This window comes from Antennarius striatus, chromosome 1, assembly GCF_040054535.1.
Source record: "Antennarius striatus isolate MH-2024 chromosome 1, ASM4005453v1, whole genome shotgun sequence".
In the NCBI taxonomy this organism is placed as follows: domain Eukaryota; kingdom Metazoa; phylum Chordata; class Actinopteri; order Lophiiformes; family Antennariidae; genus Antennarius; species Antennarius striatus.
The window spans coordinates 4,533,708-4,558,817 of NC_090776.1; the positions used below are offsets into that span (position 1 = coordinate 4,533,708).

General features: G+C 40.5%; 1 protein-coding gene and 1 long non-coding RNA gene across 3 annotated transcripts in view; one reads left to right on the forward strand and one right to left on the reverse strand.

Moving 5' to 3' along the window:
• Positions 1 to 420: 420 nt before the first annotated feature.
• Positions 421 to 14,106, reverse strand: LOC137590664 (uncharacterized). Of its 2 annotated transcripts, none has more exons than XR_011034465.1 (3): positions 13,420 to 14,106; positions 13,227 to 13,321; positions 421 to 661 (listed from the first exon to the last, which is right to left on the reverse strand). It is a non-coding gene; the product is annotated as an uncharacterized lncRNA (long non-coding RNA). The 2 variants fall into 2 exon arrangements; XR_011034456.1 differs by lacking the exon at positions 421 to 661 and adding an exon at positions 12,135 to 12,691.
• An 833-nt stretch (positions 14,107 to 14,939) lies between these two features.
• Positions 14,940 to 25,110, forward strand: part of LOC137590589 (plakophilin-3-like) — a 28,536-nt gene continuing 18,365 nt past the window's right edge. The window contains exons 1-2 of the mRNA XM_068308295.1: positions 14,940 to 15,286; positions 23,653 to 23,741. Coding sequence (XP_068164396.1) covers positions 15,082 to 15,286; positions 23,653 to 23,741 — 294 coding nt within the window. The 5' untranslated portion in view covers positions 14,940 to 15,081. The remainder of the gene's footprint in view (positions 15,287 to 23,652; positions 23,742 to 25,110) is intronic.

Here is a 25,110-nt window from a genome sequence, read left to right on the forward strand (position 1 = left end):
AATTTGTAAGGACAACAGATCGGCTCCCATTTAATGCTATTAGATGTTGTAATCAGTAAAAAGGTCTATAAATCAAAGAAATTACATTGTTGAGGTCAGCAGCTTATTTACAACCAGGACATAGTCAAAAAATCTAACACAAACGGGCAATCATACCGGGCAGATATACTGTATAAAATGGATTGCTTCATCATGATACACAACACACATATGCACATTTTATACATATATATTTTATATATATATGAATGAATCCTTTTATTTTGTACATGTGAAAGTAAAACAACAAAATAGACTGAACAAAAATAAACAACCATTGAAAGTAGACTGAACAATACCAATACTCAAAGCATTGACTATATTGAATATATGTATATATATAGATTATATATATATATATATATATATATATATGCTGTATATAGGGTTGAAAGAACAGATGTGGAAGATCAAGGTTAATGTGGTCCCCGTGGTAGTAGGAGCACTTGGGGCAGTGACCCCCAAACTGGAAGAGTGGCTCCAGCAGATTCCTGGAACAACATCTGAAGCCTCAGTCCAGAAGAGCGCAGTCCTAGGAACATCTAACATACTGCGCAGAACCCTCAGACTCCCAGGCCTCTGGTAGAGGACCTGATCTTGAGGATGTCACACAGATACCACCCTGAAAGAGTGAGAGGGACATTTTTTAAAAATATATATATGCAATGATATATACTGTGTGTGTGAGAGGGAGAAAAAAATCCGGCCCACACACACACACACACACACACACATTAGCTTCCCTCTAGTCTGTCACCCACAGTGGGTTCAGATGTGCTCACAAGCTCAGCTCAGACCGCAGCACTAATAACTAACTGATTCTGTAAGTAGTTGCATCACACAGATGAACAGTCACAGAGTACCTACCCTTTTTCTTCTCTGTCTCAGCTGCATGAAACGTCCTCAGATTGGCTGTTGTTGTCTGGTTCATAAAGTTTCATCTAACCTTCCTGATTTTAAATCCTAGAAATCAAAAATGCTTGAAAATACGAGTGTAGCCCTTCCGTATCCAGGAGTCGACTGGGAGGTGTGAAACTGGATCTGTAAATGCATCACACTACCAGGTAATCCATGATGAAGATCAGCCTCAAACAAAAATCAAACCAGATTGTTCCTCTGACACTTTTAATCATGCTTCAAATTCAAGGTTTTGGAGCAACACAACTCTAAAAACCAATAGACCTGACCTATACATACTTCATTAGTTTCCAATCACCACTGACAGGCAATTTTTGTCACTCTTATATTTTCAACAAAGGTTTATTTCAATATTACTGAAAAAGGACAAACCATGGCTAATTAATCTGCACGTCAGTTTACTGACTGTGTGTGTATTGTTCAGTATTTTACCAGCAGGCAAATGAAAAGTCAGATTATATACTGGTGTTCTTCCTGTTGGGTTTTCTCATGTGTTGCCTATTCTGGCGCCGCCTAAACCCAGTTTTCAGCATAAACAAAATGCTGCTGCCGCAGTTTTAACCACAAGTAAAAGGAAGTCGAGCAAACCCGTTTTAGTGTCACAGCACTGGCTTTCTGTCTGCTCTCCTGCCACAGTTCACTGAACTTGAACAGCATTATTCTGAACAGGCTGTACATAAATGTACAAAATGCAGCCCTTGAAAAACATTTAAAAATATTATTATATAATATTTCTTTTCAATCAATCAAACTTTATTTCAATGGGATTTTCATACAAAGGTGATTCACACAAGACAATAAACTGAACCTCAATCTCGAGTTTGATTTTACAAATATTAACTCTCTGCTGCCCTCAGTTCTACAGGAAGGCTGTTCTAAAGGTTCCTGAGAAAAACATGCCTCACCGTGGGCTTTGGTTCTACAATTCTTGTTTTAGTAAAGGGTCATTACCAGAAGACTTTGACATAAATGCACATAAATAAATACCTGATAAATAAACACACAAGATAAAAACACTGACAATGCAGGACATACACTGCACAACAAGAGAGTCTAAAGAATGATTCAACTAAAGAGAAAGATTCAACTACACAACTAAAAAGTATAAAAAGTATCAAATAACAGATAGCAAGTAATTAAACAACCAATTATTGAAATACATCTTCATCCAATTTTTATCATTTTACTACTATTATTGAGTGTTTTGTAAGCTGTATTTTTATGTACTTTTGTGACAGTTATATAAGTGAAAGCTTACATTAGTTTTTTACAGCAAAATAATTTGAGGTGTATTTTTTATATGAATATTGTCAAACAAATAAACTTGATCCGTATTATTATTATATGTGTGTATGTGTTTAGTCTGTAATTTTTCTTCTTGCTTCATATGACATGTGTTTGGGCTCATAACGGAGATGGTCTGTTCCTCCCATCGGTTGAATTACACGTCTGAACATTCTAATGTTGGATCAGTGTGAGAACATAACCCAGTGGAGCATCATGTTTACCTGGACTGATCCTGTTTGTGTTGAACTGAATGGAGTTAAGGACACAACCTGCCTCTATAGAACAGTTTGTGACTGACGTCAGAGTGATGAACTGACTTCTCCTGTTGCTATAGCGAGGGTCTCAATGGATCTTAGTTAGGAATACTCGGGTTTCATAACATTAACAGCTGTTTACAGTCCCATCTGCCTCTTGCTGTGATGACATTTTATTATTTAGACTTATGTGGGAGTAATATTCCCTACATTTTTGATATGTCTAAATACATTTGAACAACTACTAATGACCAGAATTGCTCACACAGTGATTTTCTGAGTGCCTTTCAGCATTTCAGTTCGATCTGTGAGTGAAGCTTTATCCTGTGGACACATCCTTCACCATGCGCTCTGGTCTTTTACCACCAGATGGCAGTAGAGACCAGTGTTTAGGGTCTACTTCAGTTAATGGCTATTAACTTTGTGAAATATTATTCTAGTGGGAAGATTGTATTGTTGTTTTCTTTTTATTATTATTATTATATAAATCGTTCTTATGGTTTTTGTTTTTTAGTGCCCTAATAGGGAACAATTATTTTCCTGTTTTTAAGTGGAAGTGCATAAATGGATAAAGAAGAAGAAAAATAAATGTCTTACTGTGGTAATTTTTGATTTTTGTGTGTTTCTAAGGGTGTCAAAATAAATGAAGGCATATTTTGGACAGACATTCAGATCTAGTGTCGCTGTTCATGTATAATTAATGACTTGAATGGAATGATTAAATACAGGAGGCCTGTTTGAGGGAACAACAGGGTTGAGAATGTAAAACATTAGTAATTCAGTTTCTTAGTGTTTGATGGTTATTGTTAAGTGTTCTACAATTTAAGTGTAAGATTATTTTCTCTTATTTGTCTCATTCTATAAAAACAATGTCAGGTAATGGTCGTCAATTTTACAGACACCAAAATCCTTTAAGTTAAATCATTTTTGTCAAGATTTTTAAAGATCAAATCACTAAAAAGTGTTCTTGTCATTTTGGAAGTTTATTTGTCTGCAGTTTTAATAACTTAAACTGTCAAGTCCAGTTTTAAGTTATTCTCACATAAAGAGTTGGGGGTGGAAAACTGAATCTGAAACCTTATTGTGTTATATTTAGAATTTTGTCTGATTGATAAAACATGACAGCAATTTTGACAGTGCAATGTATCACTGGAGCTACATTGTGTAAAAAGTGTTTGAGTGAGTCAGTGTGTATTGTAAGCCAGTGCAACTGTTGGAAGGCTGGTGTAAGTGGTCTTCAGAGTATGTGTGGCAAGAAAGAAGGGAAGGGTAGGAATCTGGATTTTATAAAGATGCAGCCCACTGGGAGAGGGATGGGCACGGTCTTCAGGTGGAAAATACTTGATGCATTCCTGATCTGTATTATGACAGAGGGTAAAATTCAAAATAGCACCAAGATTTTTTGATCTCAGCAACAGTGAATACAATAAAACTTGGGATTTTATATATGTGTCCAAAGGTAATAATGCTTAGTTATATGCTGTTAAACTCCAGGTAATTGTAGGTCATGCTAGCACTAATGCCATGGAAACAGTCAGGCTTGATAGTGGTAGGGTGTCAGAGTGCTTGGTGTGTATGGAAAGTTGTGTCATCAGCATAGGAATAGAAATTCATGTGATGATATTATACGTCAAAAAGGAGGAATTTAGATGGAGAAGAACGAAGGAACGAATGAACGCATGATGAACAGTTAATGAAAGAACAAATGAACAAGAAATGAATGATTATCAATGACACTAGTTCACAGTTCATGAAAGTTAGTCTATTTGTTTTATGAATAATCTCCTTCCCTGTCACTTCCTAAAATGTAATTATTATCCTAACAGGGTGTAAAGGTAATAAAAAAAGGCATTATTAACCTATTACACCAAAAATAAGTCTGCTCACTGAATGTCCCTTGGTCCAACAGCTTGTAAGATATGTTCATTCTGGACTATATATGGTGTATAGTTGAGAATGTGAGTATAATTATTATTGTTTGTTTTTGTGTGTCAGACTTGTTATTAACTGGCAACATTTCCAGGTTGAATGCTGGTATGTTTTCAACACAGCTATGATAAAAGGCTTGGGTTGTAGAGGGTAAGCGAAGGTATCAAGGTTTATACTGTATGTGCAGCATCTAAACAGGTGAAGACACAGCGGTCATAACTTCTGCCTTATGGCAGCCTCAGACAGCCAGGGACAATTGAATCCAGGTGAGCTTCTACAATACATCTGGTTCTAGGAATTCCCTTGGTTACACACCCTAGAAAATTATTTGGTGGATTGAATGTCACGAACCTGTCTAGGGATTCCAGTAAGAAACTTCACTAATATTATTTTAACATCATACACATAGAGAAAAATTTAATGTGGCCAATAATTCAACTATGTTGTAGGGACATACATAACCAACGCAATGTTAAATTCAAAAGTTAAAAGTGAATATTTGAGTAAAAGTTTAACTACACTTACTTTATATATTGTATTAATTTTTTTTGCAACAGGTGAGTTCTTTATATTATTTACCCAATCAGAATCAATCAAAAATAAAGTAGTTTTGTCCCTCCATGATAGCAGATGGTCAAAGTGACAAACCCACAGACTCTTATCACTCAATTGCATTTGTCCTCAGTTAAACTTGTTTTCATCACTGCTCTGCTCATTTTTTTGGTTTTACTTGTGTTGGTTAATCTTGGTTGGTATATTTTGAATGGGATGTCTTTTAATAAGCTTGTGGAGGTCATATTTTCCACTGACCCTCATACTCGTTGTTTGCTGCTACTTTCTCGAGGAATAATTTCTCACTGACAGATCTAGTGAATAATATCTTTCAGTCTTGTTACTGATGCTCTGAATTCCTTTTCTGTATGCTAACGGAAGCATTCTCTGCCCACACAGCAGCATCAACAAACAAATTATTGATTTAAAAGTTGTCATGTTGGCCATGTTCACTTGACGGCAGCTTTGTGGAAAATGTTTTTACTTGAACTGAAATGTTTTTATTGTACTTGGTTATCAAAACGTAAGTCAAGGGGTTAGATAGATAGATAGATCGATAGATGCTTTATTAATCCCAGAGGAAATTGTATATATCCACTGCTCAGACATTACATAACGAATAATACTGGATAAACACCAGGAGAAAAAGAAACACTGACATCACAGGACATACCGGAAGACATACACTACACAAACAGACACATGCAGCACTAACAGGACTTATATACTAAACTATAACTAAAATATAAACACTATAAAATTAAAATATAAACAGTATAAAATTAAATTAAAATATAAAACAGTATAAAATTTAAAAAAAATATAAACATTATAAAATTAAATTAAATGAAATTAAATCCATTCAACCCCGTGCTGACCTCGCCACCCCCCCCCCCCCCCGCTCCTCTTGAGAGAGTCATTGTACCCCCTGATGGCATGCGGCACGAAGGAGGACCTCAGCCTCTCTGTGGAGGCGCTGTGTGAAAGCAGTCTGCCGCTGAAGGTGCTTCTCTGCTGGGAGAAGGTGGTGTGCAGGGGGTGGCTGGTGTTGTTCATGATAGCCTTAACTTTAGACATGGTCCTGCTCTCCAGAAGAGTATCCACAGAGTCCAGGCTCAGCCTGACCACTGAGCCCGCTCTGCGGATGAGTCTGTTCAGACCGTCCATATCTCTTTTCCTGGGCCCCCCACCCCAACACACAATGGCGTAGAGGGGGTTAGAAGGGGTTAGAAGGGGTTAGAAGGGGTTAATAGGGGTTAGGGTTAGAAGGGGTTAGAGGAGGTTAGAGTTAGAAGGGGTCAGCAGTTGACCCGTGTCTGTTACCCTGTCTTTTACCCCTGTCTGTTACCCCTGTCTGTTAGCGTGTCTGTTTACCCCTGTCCGTTTCCCCTGTCTATTACCCTGCTATTACCCTGTCTATTACCCTGTAGCTGCAAGAGGGCACAAGCCAGTGTCTTATTGTGCCGGTCCCAAGCCCGGATAAATACAGAGGGTTGTGTCAGGAAGGGCATCAGACGTAAAACTTTTGCCAAACCAAACATGCGAATCAAACCTATGACTGCCATACCGGATTGGTCAAGGCCCGGGTTAACAACAACCGCCATTGGTGCTGTTCACCTACAGGGTGCCAGTGGAAATTGGACTACTGTTGGTCAAAGAAGGAGAGGAGGAAAGTGTTTGTAGGAAGAGAGAGAAGAGGAACGCCAAAAGTATAGGACTAAGAGTAGGGACATTGAAAGTTGGGACTATGACAGGAAAAGGTAGAAGGTTGGCTGACATGATGCAGAGGAGGAAGGTAGACATACTGTGTGTCCAGGAGACCAGGTGGGAAAAGTAGCAAGGCTAGAAGTTTAGGAGCACTGTTCAAGTTGTTCTATCATGGTGTAGATATGAAGAGAAATGGAGTAGGAGTTATCTTGAAGGAGGAGTTTGTTAGGAATGTCCTGAAGGTAAAAAGAGTGTCAGATAGAGTGATGAGTCTGAAAGTAGAAATAGAAGGTATGATGTTCAATGTTATTAGTGGGTATGCTCCACAGGTAGGATGTGAGCTGGAGGAGAGGGAGAAATTCTGGTTGGACTTTGAAGAATTGATGCAGAGCATACCTAGAAGTGAGAGAGTTGTGCAGACTTCAATGGACATGTTGGTGCAGGTAACAGAGGTGATGAGGATGTGATGGGCAGGTTTGGTGTCCGGGAAAGGAACTCAGAAGGACAGATGGTAGTTGACTTTGCAAAATGGATGGAAATGGCTATATTGAATACTTTTTTCTAGAAGCGGTAGGAACATAAGAGTGGAGGTAGGAGCACACAGGTAGACTACATCTTGTGTAGACGGTGTAATCTGAAGGAGATCAGTGACTGCAAAGTAGTGGTAGGTGAGAGTGTAGCCAAACAGCATAGGATGGTGGTGTGTAGGATGACTCTGGTGGTGAGGAAGATGAAAAGGGTAAAGTCAGAGCAGAGGACAAAATGGTGGAAGCTGAAAAAGGAAGAGCGTTGCATGGCTTTTAAGAAGGAGTTATGACAGACTCTGGGTGGTCAGGAGGTGGTTCCAGATGACTGAACAACCACAGCTAATGTGATCAGGGAGACAGGTAGGACAGTACTCGGTGTGTCATCTGGACGGAAAGTAGATAAGGAGACTTGGTGGTAGAATGAGAAGTTACAGGAGTGTATACAGAGAAAGAGGTTAGCTAAGAAGAACTGGGACACTGAGAGGACTGAGGTGAGTAGACAGGAGTACAGGGAGATGCAGCGTAAGGCAAAGGTAGGCGAAGGCAAAGGCCAAACAAGAAGCTTATGATGACTTGTATGCTAGGTTAGACAGTAAGGAGGGAGAGACTGATATATACAGGTTGGCAAGACAGAGAGACAGAGATGGGAAGGATGTGCAGCAGGTTAGGGTGATTAAGGATAGGGATGGAAGTCTACTGACAGGTGCCAGTAGTGTGATGGGAAGATGGAAAGAGGACTTTGAAGAGTTGATGAAAGTGTACAATGAGAGAGAACAAAGATTAGAAGAGGTGGCAGTTGTGGACCAGGAAGTAGCAAAGATTAGTCAGGATGAAATGAGGAGGGCACTGAAGAGGATGAAGAGTGGAAGGGCAGTCGTTCCTGATTATACACCTGTGGAGGTATGTAAGCATCTAGGAGAGGTGGCAGTAGAGTTTCTGACTGGGTTGTTCAACAGGATCAACCCAGTCAGGAGATAGTGAGAAGATGCCTGAGGAATGGAGGAGAAATGTGATGGTGCCCATTTTTAAGAACAAGGAAGATGTGCAGAGTTGTAGCAACTACAGAGGAATAAAGCTGATGAGCCATACAATGAAGTTATGGGAAAGAGTAGTGGAAGCTAGACTAAGGGCAGAAGTGAACATTTGTGAGCAGCAGTATGGTTTCATGCCAAAAAAGACTACTACATATGTAGTATTTGCTTTGAGGATGTTGATAGAGAAGTACAGAGAAGGCCAGAGGGAGCTGCATTGTGTTTTTGTAGATCTGGAGAAAGCTAATGACAGGGTGCCCAGAGAGGAACTGTGGTATTGTATGAGGAAGTCTGGAGTGGCAGAGAAGTATGTTAGAGTGGTGCAGGACATGTATGAGGACTGTAAGACAGTGGTGAGGTGTACTGTAGGTGTGACAGAGGAGTTCAAGGTGGAGGTGGGACTGCATTACGGATCGGCTCTGAGCCCCTTCTTGTTCGCTATGGTGATGGACAGGCTGACAGACGAGGTTAGACAGGAATCTCCATGACTATGATGTTTGCAGATGACATTGTGATCTCCAGTGAGAGCAGGGAACAGGTGGAGGAGAAGCTAAAGAGGTGGAGGTTTGTCCTGGAAAGGAGAAGAATAAAGGTTAGCCACAGAAAGACCGACTACATGTGTGTGAATGAGAGGGACCCAAATGGAAGAGTGAGGTTACAGGGAGAAGAGATCAAGAAGGTGGAGGATTTTAAGAACTTAGGGTCAACAGTCCAGAGCAATGGAGAGTGTGGAAAAGAGGTGAAGAAGCGTGTACTGGCGGGATGGAACGGGTGGAGGAAAGTGTCAGGTGTGATGTGTGATAGAAGAGTTTCAGCTAAAATGAAAGGAAAGGTGTACAAAACTGTGGTGAGACCAGCGATGTTGTTTGGTCTGGAGACAGTGTCACTGAGGAAAAGACAGGAGACAGAGCTGGACACTGGGGGCTGGGCCGTCAGGGTGCTCTTCTTTGACTTTTCGAGCACCTTCAACACGGTTCCTGCAGGATAAACTGACCTCCATTGATGTGGACACCTATCTTGTGAGCTGGATCATGGACTACCTAACGGACAGACCCCAGTACATCCGTATGGGGGACTTTGTCTTCTATGGTGACCAGCAGCATGGGGGCGCCACAGGGGACCGTGCTCTCCCCCATTCTCTTCTCCCTCTACACATCGGACTTCAAGCACAACTCGGATACCTGCCACGTACAGAAGTACTCCGATGACACTGCGATTGTGGCATATATCCGGGAGGGTGTTGAGGTGGAGTACAGGGCATTGGTGGCTGATTTCGTGGAGTGGTGCCAACAGAACCAGCCCAGCTCAACATCTCGTCTCAAGACGAAGGAGATGGTGCTGGATTTCCGGCGGGCACCCCCCTCTCCACAGCCAGTGATCATCAAGTGCAGTGAGGTGGAGGTGGTAGGAAACTATAAGTACCTGGGACTGCAGCTAACAACAGACTGGACTGGTCACTCAACTCGGACTGTGTGTACAAGAAGGGGCAGAGCAGGATATACTTCCTGAGGAGGCTGGCCTCCTTCAACACCAGTCCTAAAGATTCCTCACGCTCCCTGGACCACTCTTTCACAATTAGAGTCCGATAAATTTTGGCATTGTTGTCCTGGAATATGATCGTGCCATCCGGGAGAAAAAATCAATTTATGGGATTGCCTGGTCATTCAGTACATTCAGATACTCAGCTGATTAATTTTTTTTCCTGAATGATATTGCTGAGCCTAGACTTGACCAACCAAAGCAACCCCTGATCATAACACTGCAATTTGCTTATTGAAACCCAAACGTGTACCTATCTGTCTGTCTGTCCGTCCGTCTGTCTGTCTGTCTGTCTGTCTATCTAAAAAATTATAAAAAGTCCCCCGTCTGTATCTGGTATTTCATTGTCGTTTGGTGGGAGTGTGTGTGTGTGTGTGTGTGTGTGTGTGTGTGTGTGTGTGTGTGTGTGTGTGTGTGTGTGTGTGTGTGTGTGTGTGTGTGTGTGTGTGTGTGTGTGTGTGTGTGTGTGTGTGTGTGTGTGTGTGTGTGTGAGAGGGATGTGGCTTGATACATTTGCTCAAACTAATTTAAGGCCAGCCACCTTTGGTGGCGTCGATGGATACGTTTTTAATGATGTGAGCGGGGGTGAACATGCAAAACGCCATTTTCACACCAACAACCTGATTGATTTCTATCTAAAATTTTTATCCACATTAAGTATGAATAAATATTCACATTGTAGTATGTGAGTGAGAAAACGTGGAAGTCAGGGAGATACAAAGATATATGCAATGATCTGTGGGCTTATGAGATGATTTATTAATTAATAAAGTTTGGAATTTCTGATTGTATTGTTTAACCCTCAATGTGCTGATCCCTGTTTCAGATCATTCGATACCAGATGATGTTAATGTGCTGCATTAACACCACCTAAATCCTTTCTTAGATTGAATTTAAAATTAATGAACCATGCTGAACTTGAGATTTTAAAACTTTCTTTTTATCTTTTTAATGTTTTCTTTTAGTTTTTGTAAACTTAATTGGTTGCACTTTGTTTCAACTTGAAGTAAAGTTCATGAGAATCTGTGTGTGTATGTGTGTGTGTGTGTGTGTGTGTGTGTGTGTGTGTGTGTGTGTGTGTGTGTGTGTGTGTGTGTGTGTGTGTGTGTGTGTGTGTGTGTGTGTGTGTGTGTGTGTGTGTGTGTGTGTGTGTGTGTGTGTGTGTGTGTGGTAACTAAAAAGGTCATCCTGAGTCATTCCTCATGACCCCCAACAGAGAGTTAGTGGTTTCTCCTCGGGTTTGTGTGAAGGGTCTGGTTGGATTCTTGCTCAGACAGGCTGGAGGAATTTCTCTCTGGGTCTCTGGTAACTACAGTGTCTGAGCCTCAGATGCAGATTTTACTTCCCAGAGTTCCCCAAAATATTTGTCATCCTATCCTCAGGCAACGAAGGTATTTTCCACATTCCTGGGCTGTGAAGTACCCACAAAACAGGAAAACTGGGCTTATTTTGCACAGCTATCATTACTCTCCTATATTTTAATTTAAAACACTTGTAAAAGTACATTAAGTGGAGAAAACCATCTCTAATAACTCTGTTTATTATGAGGATGCACAGCATTTTTACAGAATTTACATCCCCTTTGGTGCAAAGTTCCTCTGAAATCTCCTGCAGGCCCGCCACTCTACCTCCCCTGCATGCGTACAGGCCCCCTGTGTGCGTGTGTGTGTTAGCGTGTTCAGGGCCTGTAAATGTATTAAATGCGCATATACTATATATATATATATATATATATATATATATATATATATATATATATATATATATATATATATATATATATATATATATATATATATATATAAACATGCATATACTATATATATATATATATATATATATATATATATATATATATATATATATATATATATATATATATATATATATATATATATATATATAGTATATACATGTTTCATCTAACTAGAGTGTACCTCTGCTTTCCCTTCGAGGATTAAATCATACAAAATTTTTAAAAAATGTTTTCAGTTAGGTTGAGGTCTACTGGCTTTGAGTGCCAAGGCATGTGATTCAGATCATTTTCATCACACCAGTCACGTCTCTGCCTCTCATGTGTTCCACCTGAGTTAACTTTTGGAAAGTTTGGCAATGATGTCACCCTGTAGTTGTTGTTTTTTTCTAAACACTTCAGCTGAGCATGTTAGCTTTAGAAGCTGACCCTTACCCCACCCTCCCTTGCAATGCCTCCCTTCCTCCCTCATCAATTAGGTTTGTATAAAGAGAAATATTTCAAGATCTTGCATAACATGCAGACAAGTAATATGATATCTCTGTTTACTAATGATGAAAACAGACGTTTTTTGTAAGAGTGAACAGAGGTTTTGGACATTTGAGTCACATCATTGAAGAATCAAATAGAATTATCTGGTACATATTGAATGAATATGTAAAAACTATATCTTATAAAGTTGGGTGAAGAGTCAATAAACTATGTTTGGATCTCAATAGTAGAACAGTGTTGCAGCATCTGCCTAAACAACAGCATGCATAGTTGAAGAGTTGATCCCATCAATCTCTATAGTAAAATGAATTTGTGATCCGGGAACTTCTAGAATTCTGATGAAACTGTAAGAAATCATTTTCCTGTTTGTTTTCAATGGTATATTTAGACTTTAAAACAATCTCCATCTTTTTCAGATGCATTGCACTGCATCAAGACAAAGTATAATTTAAGCACACTGTTAAGTTCAGTTAGTCCAATCAGCTAGCTAACTTTATCTGCACTGGATTTAGAGCTTGGAGCTCTGTCAATGAAGTAGTGGTGTTTACATGTTTACCCCTTTAACACAGGAACTTTCACCACTTTGAAGCTACTTTCTGGTCTGGAGTGGGTAAAGCTGGCAGGCACTGAATGGAGAGGTGAGAGCAACTGAGCTGTTTTGATCTGGACATCACATCAGAAGTGACAAGGTTGAAGAGAATGTTGATGGAGGAAAAAAAACAAAAGGACAGTTAGGGGTGGATGTGTTGATTTTGACTTTGGTTTTCTACATTGATTTGAAAGTTTCCTGTGTCTTTAGTTTACACCTGAGCTGTGAACCAACTGGAGTATTTCCATTCATAAACTCAGATTGTGTACTGCTTGTCCGTATACCTTCCTGATTAGTGTGTGAATTTCACCAGTGAGTTGTTCTATCAAACTGGATATTGTGTATCAGAATGATGGCCACCAACATGTGACCACAAGCATGTGGCTTCCACGTGCTTCTCGTTTTCTCAGTTCCTGTTTGTATTCAGGCTGTGTGCTCCTGCTTTCAGATTTTAGCTGTCTTGTGTGTCTTGTGTTAAGTTTAGCCTCCCTGTGTTCCTGCTCCCTCCTCTTCCATTAGTTTTTGCCTGTCGATTATTTTCATTGGATCATTCTTTCTTGGAATGTTTTCATGGAAAACTGAATGAGCTTTGAGATTCATTGTACCTACTTTTCATTAAGCGATGAAAGTCCTCCTTTTGTTCTTCCCACTGGACTCTTGCCTCCTTGTGGAGGGTCTGTGTTTGGGTTCTGAACTTTGAGCTGCTAAACCAGAGAAGAACAAACAGAGAAACATGGAGTCCCAGCAGACAAACATTTTGAGAATAAACTTTATAAGGAGTCTTACTGTTTTGTAAGCTTACCTATGAGGAAATTTGTGATGCTGTCCTCAGTTTAGTTCTGAAAACATGCCTGAGAACTTTTATTAACAAGTTCCCTGCCATGGTGGATAAAAGACATCTTGGATTCCAGCAAGTTCAAGTCTGTATCTGTTACCCTCATACCAAATTCATCTTCAGAGCCAGTTAGCTTGTTCTCCTGTTTAGGACCAGCCAACTCCTGCTTTCCAGTCAAGGTCAGGCCTGTTGACTCCTGATTTCCCACTCCAGGTCTCCAGTCTCCAGTGGATCCACTGATCTCACGCTAATATTGTCCATTTCCATTGTCAGCCTCCTACCTGGGCTGCAGAGGGGTCTGTCTGCACTGCTGATGCCTTAAGGTTTTGCCATTACCACCAGGCCCAATGCTTGTGGTCAAGTTTCCCACCTGACTTTTCAGGATTCCCTGTTGCCCCACTGGGGGCTGTAAGCCCACGCCAATGACTCTGGGTCTGTTCCATTTGCTTCAGGCTCTATGCCTACTTTTGTAATTTGTTCTTTATGTTCGCTGTGATCTCCTGACCCCCTAACTGCACCGACTTCTGTTCAGATCCCCAGTAAGTGAATATGGGCATTGTTCCTTCATACCAATAAGCTCTTTGTACATCTGTGTTGAACTTTCAACTTTTAAAACAGAATAGAGTGAGAAAAATGTGAAAGGAGGAAAAATATCAACAGTAAAATTTGGATTGAGCTTTTGAATTTGAGTTTTAAAATACATTGCAAAATAGAAAGGCCACAAGATGTGTCGAACGGGTCTTCTTGCTGTTTTCTGATGTTTAGGTGCGATGACAAATGTCATTATGAATGATAAATACAAATTATAAATGTACAATAGATTTATATATGTTCATCTTTCTGCATTCGTGAAAGTAGTGCACAGGTGAACTGCAATTCAAATGCATTACATAAAATTCTTGCATTGATGCTTAAGTCATTTAAGGGTGTGTCTGTGCAGAGCGTTTTCTGATCAAGCCACTGGGAGTCACCAAAGTCATCCACACGACGCTCCCAGGAGGTAACCTTTAAGCCTTGAGTCACCGTGTCATTAACATATCGATGATATGGTGATGTTTCCACACAAAATTACATTCCATACAAAATTTACATTTACACAATGATTATATTTGCTAAGCACTGTCCAAAATACTGGTGGCCTGGTGAGACAGAGATGGGTTGTATGAGTTCATTGTAAAATATTTTAAATCTTAACCATTGTTCATAATTGTTTCACTAAACTCCGACACAACCGGTAAGATTTCAATTACCATTCCAGGAAAAGTAATGATGTCGACATTATCATGCAGATTCAGGTCCATGCAGCATTTTTTTCATACTGATCACTGAAATTCCAAGTAATCAATAGCGATTCCTCCATGTATTGATAGGAAATTTCTTTTGGAACATCATAAAGTAGCTGTTGTAAGTTGTTTGCAGGACGCGGGTTTGTCCTGACCGTCACCGGGGGTCCAGGCTGCAGGTCCCGCCTCCAGACACTCAGCCTGTTGACTGATCTCCATTCCGGAGCGGACACACACCACACACACACACACACACACACAAACACAGACACATCCAGTGGACCAACCTCGCCCTCCACCGCCTGCAGGTCTTCTCTGAAGTGACCCTTTAATCCGACCTGTGAGGATGAGCGTCGCGGTGGCGGAGGGCTGCTTTCTGTCCGCCCTGCAGCCCAACACCTCCTGCACCGCCTACGCGGTTCCATCGGACGGCCCGTCTCCGGACCCGGTGGCCAAAGCCAGGAGGGTCCGGGAGCAGGTCCGTCTGCGGCTGGCTGAGAAGAAGTCCTCCTCCCTGCCCAGACTGGACGACTCGCAGCTCGGATCTTCAGGTGAGGCTCGTTACTAAACTTTGTCCAAGTCATGACCAGATGAGGGTTATTGAACTGTTACAACAATGATTAGTTCTCCTACATCAACTTAACAAGCACCAAACAGCGTTTAAGAAGGAACAAAACGTCTTTCGAAATGAACAACTTCTTGTTTGTTGATTTGTTTGTTTGTTTGTCATTGAGTGGGTTGTAACTTTTCGGCTACGACCGATTGCGAAATCAAAAGTGACACGAAGACATTCTCTGCGGTCAAAGACGCGTCAGGAACTGTCCGTGGGGACCGAGAGGTGGAAGTAACGGGATGCGGTGCGACTTTTACGCAGCGCGCACCTGCCCGGTTGGACCGACACGTCCCACAACACCTCCAGACGGACTTGGGGAGGGTTTCTGGTCCGCATGGACATCCTTAGTTTTATTGTGAAGAAAAACGGGTCTCTACCCCCAGCCCCCTCCCCTCCCATTCTTGTGACATGAATGTTACATAATGTGTTTTACGTCATTGTCTGGAGAAATGACGTAAAATGATGAAGTGTTAGGGTTGTTTGGTAATGGTTGACAATGATATCAGATATATTTAGGTAGTATTTGTATTTGTGAGAGTGACTATTAGGTTTTCACTGAAATTCACTGAATTTCCCTCTGGATTAATAAAGTCTGTCTTCAGTAACATTCAGTCATAGAAACAGGGTTAAGAGTTTGATTTTGGAAAAAGTTTGGTGGTATTTCTTGTTTTTATGTTCATCCATTTTCTGTCACTGCTACATCTGCTGTCCTGTTTCTCTGGGAGCTGGAGTCTATCCCAGCTGGCTGAGGGCATGAGGCGGGGGAAACTCCAGGTGCGACACCAGTGCACCGCGGGGCCACAGAAGAGATACAGACAACCATGCACGCACACACTGACACCTACGGGCAATTTGAAGCCGGTCAGTTAACCTGAAGCGCATGTTTTTGGAGGTGGGAGGAATTCAGACAACCCGGAGAGAACCCACGCAGACACGGGGAGAACATGCAGGACTCAAACCCAGAACCGCCTTGGTGTGCGGCGACAGCGCTACCCACTGCACCACCTTGTTTTTATGTTGTTATCTTAATTTCATATTTATAGTCTCATCCTACTTACTGTGAAACGACTTAAATTCCACCATCATCATTCTGAAGGTGTCTGCTTGTGAGTTGGGTTTTCACTCACCAAGCAGCTCATTAAATCGTAAAGTCTAATGTATTTTTTATTTCGTTCTCTTACTCCACTTTCCTCCTGTAACTGGAAACCATTTGAACACAGTGGATCCCCCCCACCCCCACCCCACCTGAAGCCCCTTGAGCTGCCCCTGTCATCCCTGTCAGTTGTTGCCTGATGTTGTTCATGTGTGTACAGGTCGAAATTCTACTGCTTAGTTAAGGGTTAGGTAGGTTTTGGTTGCCATTGTCTTTTCAACGGACTGAATCAGAATCGGTTTGTTTGTTTGTTTGTATGTTTGTTTGTGTGTTTGTGTGTTTGTTTCTCAGAAATTTTACCTCAAAAGAGGCTGCGTTTGAATGAAAACATTATTATGGAATGAAGCAAATTTGACAATTTAAAAATTATATCTCCACAGGACACCAGACTGCGTGAAGGTCCTTCCTAGGTTTAATGTCATGTATTAAACTGTCTAGACTGAATAGACACACCATTAGAACACTATTACTCATGCAGTCATGGACTGTCAGCATTTCAACACAAAACAGCAGCTGGGAACCCCAGTTGGTCTGCAACAGGACCGGAAATCTGCTACACAGACAACAGTCAGGAAACTGATAATGCAGAATTTGAAATTCCATTTCATCATTATCTTTTTTGCCTTTAGAAAAAAAAAAATCACCCCTTCCTGGTTCTGTAGCTTTTTAGTTCTGAGAATAGCTGGGACACATCCTGCCAGGAGTGTATCAGCAGAACTTTAGCATCCCTGTGTTAAAGCTGCTTGTTATTGAGGTCCAGTTCATCCCGCAGCTGCCCAGAGGTATGATGTCACTGGATTTGAGAAGTCTCACCGTTAAATCATTTCTCATGAAGTCATTTTATTCCTGAGTGATTACCGTGGCAACTAGAATTAATTTTCAATGATCACATTCATGTTACGACAAGACAGATTTATGGATGTGTGAAATTCAACAAGGTATCAGTCATCTCCCCATAAATCTGTATACCTGAGGTTATTTATCTTTGGGTAGTGCAGTAAAGGGATTTATACTTGTGCGCTATGACAACCTACATATACGGTACGTTATTTCCTGGTCATTTCCTGCTTTTGCCATCTCTATGGAAACTTAAATTCACAGATCATGGTTTGGAGTTTTAAATTTTCTTTGTGAGAAGCTTTCAAAGTGGGAGGTTCCACAGATCCCCAGGATTCCTTACTTGTATCTTGTGGCTCAGGTCTTACTGGGGGACTCTGGAACCACTTTGCCCTCCTGAATTTGATTCCTTTGTGCACATTTTAGAAATCTAAATTTATCCTAATGTTTTGTTATTAAAATATGTACCTGTTGCTCTGTTCTGTACGCAAGACATCTATTGCATGTCTGTCTGTCCTGGTGAGCAGGAGCGGGCAAATCTTTTGACTCGTGGGCCACATGGAGTTCTAAAATTTAATAATAATAATAATGGATTTGATTTATATAGCGCTTTTCTGGACACTCAAAGACGCTTCTAAAATGGATCCATTATTTATTCACTCCTCATTCATACATGCTGATGGTAAACTACATCAGACTGCCCCAGGGCAGGCCAGCTGAGGTCAGATGGATAGAGTGTTTATTTGTACTGATGCTAATGATATGTAAAAACCATTATGACCATTGTGAATTTCCCAGTTTGGGATCATTAACGTATATCTATAAAAAAAAATCAAAATGAATGCAATTTGGAAATAATTGTACATCTACAGTAATTGTATAGTAGGAAGAAGTTTGGTGGGCCTCAATACAAAGCCTAATGGGCCGTACATGGCCCGTAGGACAGTTCGCTCATACCTGTGGTAGAGGGATCCCTTTTTACTGGCTCTCCTTAAGTGTTCTTACTTTTTTTTTTTCTTTTTGGGGAGTCTTTCATCAGCGGAGTCAAGGGTCCAAGGACATATTGTACAGAGTGTCAGATATCTGAAGACATTTCAAAGCGCTTTATAGATAGAAAACCAACAATGCCCTCCAGAGCAAGCATAAGCGACGGTGGCGGGGAAAAACTCCCTCATTGAGGAAGAAACTCCGGGCAGGACCCAGGCTCTGGAGGGTGGTCATCCGCCTTGACCTGTTGGTTGGGAAATAGAAATACACTGGGGAAAGAGATAGGTCAAGTAAAAGAGACGGAGAGAGACTGAGAGAGTGGCAGATAGGCCAGTGCTTCATGTGCGTATAGTCATGTTAGATGATCTACCTTTGTGACATCACATTCTCGACTGTGGTCCTGCGTTAGGAATGTACTCAGAGGAAGGAACAAAAATGTCTCCTCCTTATGCGGCTCTTCCCTCTCCTGTCTGATGAGACAACAAGACCCCGGCTTGACCCAGGAAACAGTCACAAGGCTGTTTGGAGATTGAAGAGAGAAAATGGGCGCACGTCCAAGAAATGCGCATCCCTTCTCATTAGATTGAATCTCCTGTTTTTTTGAGACACAGACTTCATTATTAGGACACCAGAAATTTGGTAATTTTAAATGTTCCTTTAATGTCCAGACTCTCAAAACTCCCCAAAGCAATTGAAGTACATTTTTCTGAATGGCATTTAACGCACAAAGTACAAAAGGAGCGACTGATTTTGTTCTGGGTGACAGGATTCAGGATGATCCGTAGCCTCTAGTACCGACTGTCTGTTGATACATTACATGAAAACATGGACAAAATCAATCTGCTTCCACATATTCTTCGATAAATCTACTGCTATCCTCCAGTCTGCTTCGACATATTCTCTCTTTTTCCCATTTATGAGAAATATTTGGTCACTTATGTAACAAATTAATGTTTTCCACTTTGATGCTATAGGATGAGTCTCTTCACGTCAAGAGAGGTAGAAAGGAGGTGACCAGAGAAGACAGATTGTTGAATTTCTGGTGTCTGAATTTATCCCAATCACTAACTCACACTGTGGTTTCACGGGTGTGATTATTGGATTATTGGTTGAGTCGTGATTCCAACACATTTGAGTTTACTAAAAGCTAGATGGGTTGTAAGAGTTCAAATAAAAATGCTGTCAAAACATTGCATTTTCCAAGGAGGTTATGTTTTCTCTGTGTGTATTGGTTGTATGGCTTGTGTATTATTCAGAAGGATTACCTGAAAGATGAAGTACCATTTGTAGAGTGGTAGGACTGGGATGAAATCCGATAAATCTTGGGATAGATCCAGATTAGGATCCAAATTCCAGGAAATAGATGTTTACTTTCTTCTACATTGAGAAGAAGCACAATAATACTGTAGTTTGAAAAGCAATACTGCAACTAAAATGACAAACGTTACGCCAACGGAACCTTCTTTGGATGCTATCTATGTGATCTATGTAATGTAGGTCATAATTGGAGACTACGCAGCCATGGCTTCGATGGCAGGAGCATCATCAGGTCAGTGCTTTCAGCCCCAGTAGATGCTGACATATCAATCAATCAGCTATTATTTGTAAAACGCTTAATCACATCAACAGACGTTTTGAAGCGCTTATATATTCGTAAGATACTTAACCCAACTTGCTCCCCACTTCTCCTCAGTGACTGGTCAAATGTGGAGAACATTGTCCCCTCTGGGAATCAATAAGTATTGACATTAGGTCATGGGGAGTTTTTAACATTTTCCTCAGTCATACAAATACTACAATTCTGCTTCATGTAGACGTGGTGGGTATCAGAGAGAATGCCCCCCAGCCCAACCCTGATTCCAGTGTTGGTGTGAATTTTAATCTGTTTTGTGTCACATGCGGGGTTGAATGTCATTGAGCTAGTTTGTGGACCGGGGTTCATCTTAATTGTAAGCTTTAATGAATCAGGAAACAGAAAGAACGAAAGCTAAGCGGGAGTTAAGAAGTGTGAAGAACAGGAGCAACTTTTATAAATTGTATTTTAAAAAATGCATTTTAATTCTGCATGTCTAGATGATGTCTGGTTCAGCGTTGCTGCTCCTGAGCTCAGTCCCCAGCCTGTTTGTGGAACATTCCTGTTCATTGTCCTCTTCACAGCGTGTTATCAGAATCTATTTCAGACTGCTCTGCGCCGGAGCCACTGGAGTAGGTCCTGATGTTTTAGCCGGACTATAATATATATTTTATAACAGCCAACACGGTAACACAACTGAGACCTGAAATAAAGCAATCTGAAGGAGGCAAGAGAGCATGAGTCCAGAATATGACCGTCCCAAACAGCAGGGTTAAGGTTAACGTAATAGCAAGAGTCCGTACCCAATTTTCTCCCTGATGTTCAGTTAACCCAGTCATTAGCGCCAACTGTCTCATCACATTTCACGCACTTTCATTTAAACTTTTCTCAGACAGCTTGTCAGCTAACGCTTTTAGTGTAGAGACTATGACGAGGACTTCACCTTCTGAAATGGTATAAATAAATGTAACTGATTGGATCTCAGGTCATCTGAGCTTAATAAAGTCAGTTCATCACTTTCCTTTGTTTTCAAGAGGAGACTGAAACATTTTTCTGCTTTAAAGCTAAGTGGCTAACTTAGAAAATGAAGGTAAATAATACCTTCATTTTCATTTTTTTGGTGAACTGTTCTTTTAATGCCTGTGTGACTACTGATAAGAGGAGATGGGAGTAGATCCGGACAGTTTTGGTGTTCTCACATCTGACTTGGCTACAAGTAGAAAGTCATAGAATACCACAAGGACATGCCTTTTAGATTGCAAATAAGGATGGTGATGTCGTCATTTGATTGGCTGGTCTGTCTAATAATGTTTGTTTGGAAAACCCAGAAAATATGTGGGGGGCTTTCTCTGTTTAAAACAAACTATAGGGAGTCAGAAGTGACTATGCAAATGGTCATAAGACCCTGGCTGTTGGGTGAAGACTATTGTGGGAGGGGGGTTTTTGGCTCAAGGACAAGGTTTGATGAATATGTGGTAAAGATTTGAGCTTGGCTCAGTATTCTGACTTGATGATGATGGTGGTGGTGGTGGTGGGGGTTTCCACACATTACTCACAGAAATCAGCCTCTCACTGAAGATGTGTTTATTCACAATCATAAAACTTTGAGAGAGGAGTTAATTAAAAACATGCACAAAAAAAAAAAACCTCCTCAAACCAATACTTTGCAATCAACAATCGGATGCGTCTGAATCATCACTGTTTGAAAGAGGCACACAGTGGCTACGTGACCATCTAGCACAGCACCATTACCCTATAGAAAGGGCTGGATTTATGCTCAGTCGTGATCTGAGAAAGGGAGTCTCAGCAGAGATATTGGATATTATTGGAGGCTATCCCACTCCCCTCGACCATCACCTAGAAACACATGAAACAATAACGTGTTTTCAGCTGTTTTTTTTTATTTTTTAGAATGGACTCATTTTAAGAGACGGTTAAGGTGATGTCATAGAAAGGACGAAGAATCATAATTATACATGTTTCTTGCAGTGTTTCTGGGGTGTGGTCACTAAGTTCTCTACCGCTGTTTTTCACACGATGTGGTTCCATTTCCACCAATGAATCATTTTTTTCTAACATGTCAACAATGTAAGGACAATGCCCAAAACCTGAAGCATTGTAACTATAACATTGTATACTGTTCTTGGGGAAATTATTAGTCGTTAACTTAGTTCTTGTTTCTGCACACATGGACAGCACAGTTAATACAAGTCTTTCTAACTGTAGTGTATTGTTTTTTCAAGGAATTCTTTATCACAGTTTGCTTTCATTGGAAAGGGTTATTAAGGAGGTAAATAGGACACAGGAAAAAGATATTATATTATGGAAGGCTCATTTGTAATTATCAGATTGTGTGGCCATACGGGGCATGTTGTTCAGCAGTCAGTATCCTCTCTTAAATGATTTACTGGTGTCAGATTGATCTCAATATAAATCTCCACAAAAGTAACGGTTATGGAGGTTATGTTTGCAATTCTGAATGGCAGGATTTTCACATTCAGATGTACGTGTCTTACTGAGAACCATTCTGGTTCAGTCTGTGCCAAAAAACAGTGGCACTTACCTTTACACATCAGGTGAAATGGTGCGTTTTGTGCGAAAGCAGTTGCGCGTCCCAGTATTGTTTAATGTATTGTTAACTTATGTTGTGTGTTCTTCTTTTTGTGGTGGGCCCTAAGCATACCCTCACTGACCTCTGACCTCTAACCCAGTGATGCTTATGCTCAGGCATGCAGCCCAGCTCCCCTCCCAGCACAGTCTCCTCCCTCCTTCTTTCCGTCCTTCTGGACTGGATGGTGCGTGTTGTTTTTATCAAGACATTTACTGCAGGCACTGCTCCCCCTCCTCCACTCTATTCAACACATAGCAGCTCCCTTACACAATGCTTTACAGCATAATGAGCTGGGGTGTTAGTATTCTGGTCAGTGTGCAATCTGTTGGCCCGTGAGGTTCCTTCGGCCATATCATTTCACCTTTGTTCATAATTTCCTTCAATCTGTTGGTCGAAGTGCTTCACATTCAATGTTTCAACAAGACCTCCAGTGGAGAGTGAAGCGCTGCGGGGTGGATCGTATCTGTTGGATGATTATAGGGTTTGTTTGTTTTTTTTTTCAGTCAGAGAGATTTTGGGCCAATCAGAACGGATTCCTTGCTAAAACCCTCAAAGCTACATTTTTTACCTGTCCATATTAGCACACAGTCTTTCCGATCATAGCGGTATCTGTATACTGGGACATAGATGTCCTCTTTTTTTTTTTTTCATTTCAGGTTGACAGAAGTTGACACTTTTAACAGAATTCCTTGGCTCACTGTCCTCTTTCTTCATTGCCTAGCGTTTCTGTCACTGTCACAAGAAAGTGGAGTGTTTTCTTTCTCACTCATGCATGTAGTCAGAACGGTTCAGAAGTCAAAACTCTTTCAATCTGAGGTATTTTGGAAGACAGTCTTTAGACAGGTTGGTTAGGAACAAAAACACTTATTTGATCCCTGGGCACTATCCCAGGGATGTTTTCATGGGGTGAGACTGGGTGAAGTGGGGTGTGGCGGAGGTACTACTGTCCAGTTAGCCAGGTTTTTTAGTAATTTTATAATATCTCGACCCTGTTTCTGCACTTTAATTTTTACTTCACTTTATATATGCATTGAATAATGTACGCATGTATTTCTAAACTTGACGAACACTTTATTTTGTGTAGTATTTTTACAAATATCACCATGTTTCAACAAATGTTTCAATTTTCTTCTCTTTGTCTAGACTACAGTTTCCCCGAGTCCAAGAGCTTCACACACACCCTTGGCTTCAGTTCCAGATCCATGATACACACACCCAGCCGTGTCATGGCTGTGAGTACCACCTCCCTGTACTGCATCCATAGAATACATGCAAAAATACTATTGAAAGAACTCCCTGGTTCAGATCCATGTAAAACAAAGTGGGTTTTGTCATCTCTTGTAATCTGTAGCTCAAAGAAGAGCCAGTTGAGACAGCATTTATTCAAACAATAGCGTCAACAATTCTTTTTAAAATATGAAAAATATCTGGTGGAGCAATCCTAGGTTATCTAAAAGTTAAAAATACTTTTTTTTTTAGTAGTTTGAATGATGAACATTTGATGAGACTCGTAGGAGATATTTAGATATTTACATACTAAATATTAAACATTTCCTGAATTAAATTAACACTTCAGAAATTAAATTGACTTTTCCTTCTCTAGTTTGCACACTTCCTCATATTTATTATTTCTTAAGGGAAACTGCACGTGTTCGACAATCTTCTGATCTCTTAGACTAAGAGAGGGCTCCTCAACAAACTTGTATTAAACTTTCAACAAGAAGATGGATGGATGGTTTAAGTTTTGAAGATAAAAACACAATCTTCTTCTCTTTTTCTGTTTTTTTTCTTCTTTTTTTCAAGTAATACCAACTACCTGATCTGTCCAGTGATCAAATGCTCCTTGAATTAAAAATGCATCGATGATATTTGTCGTTTAAATTAAAGAAAACAGATTAATATTGCAGACCAACTATGAAACTGAGTTCTGAAGGTTTAAATGTAATCACACATGAGTTTATTGACTTAAAACATATATAAATCAGTTCTTAAAATAGCCACCATGACTGAATTTGATGAATTTACTGCAGGTTATTCACCCGAGTTCCCAGAACAAAAGCAGAGGCTGTGACCTCAGCCTCCTCAGTAGCTCTTTAACTTTGGCCCCAGCTGAGAAATGTGAGTGCAGCTGTGTAGCTGGAGGCAGTCTGACCGTCGGACACTCCCAGGATGGCCTGAATTTTTCAGAAAAGCAAATGCATGCAAAATGTCATGACTAACATCCAACAGACAGGTTTGAACTTCAACCCACTGTACCAAACTGTGTAGGGGGTTATGACTTCCAGTCATGTTGATATTTTCAGTTGTAACTCCAAATAAGGTGGTTTAAATCCTTTGGACAGACTGATATCTGTTTTAGTCTGACTGACTTTTATCCTGTCCCCATGCTGCAGTGATTTTATAATATTCCAAGATATTAATAACCAACTCAAACATTAAAAACAGCTAAAAGTTCAAACTAATTCTAATCATGTTGTAACTACGTCTGTCTAATGCATTAACTTTTCAGTCAGAGTGAAGTGCAATGTGAATCACCTTTCCTTCCTCAACTGGCTGAATGCTTCCTCTCTAATCTACTATGTCCAGATGATGAGCAACACT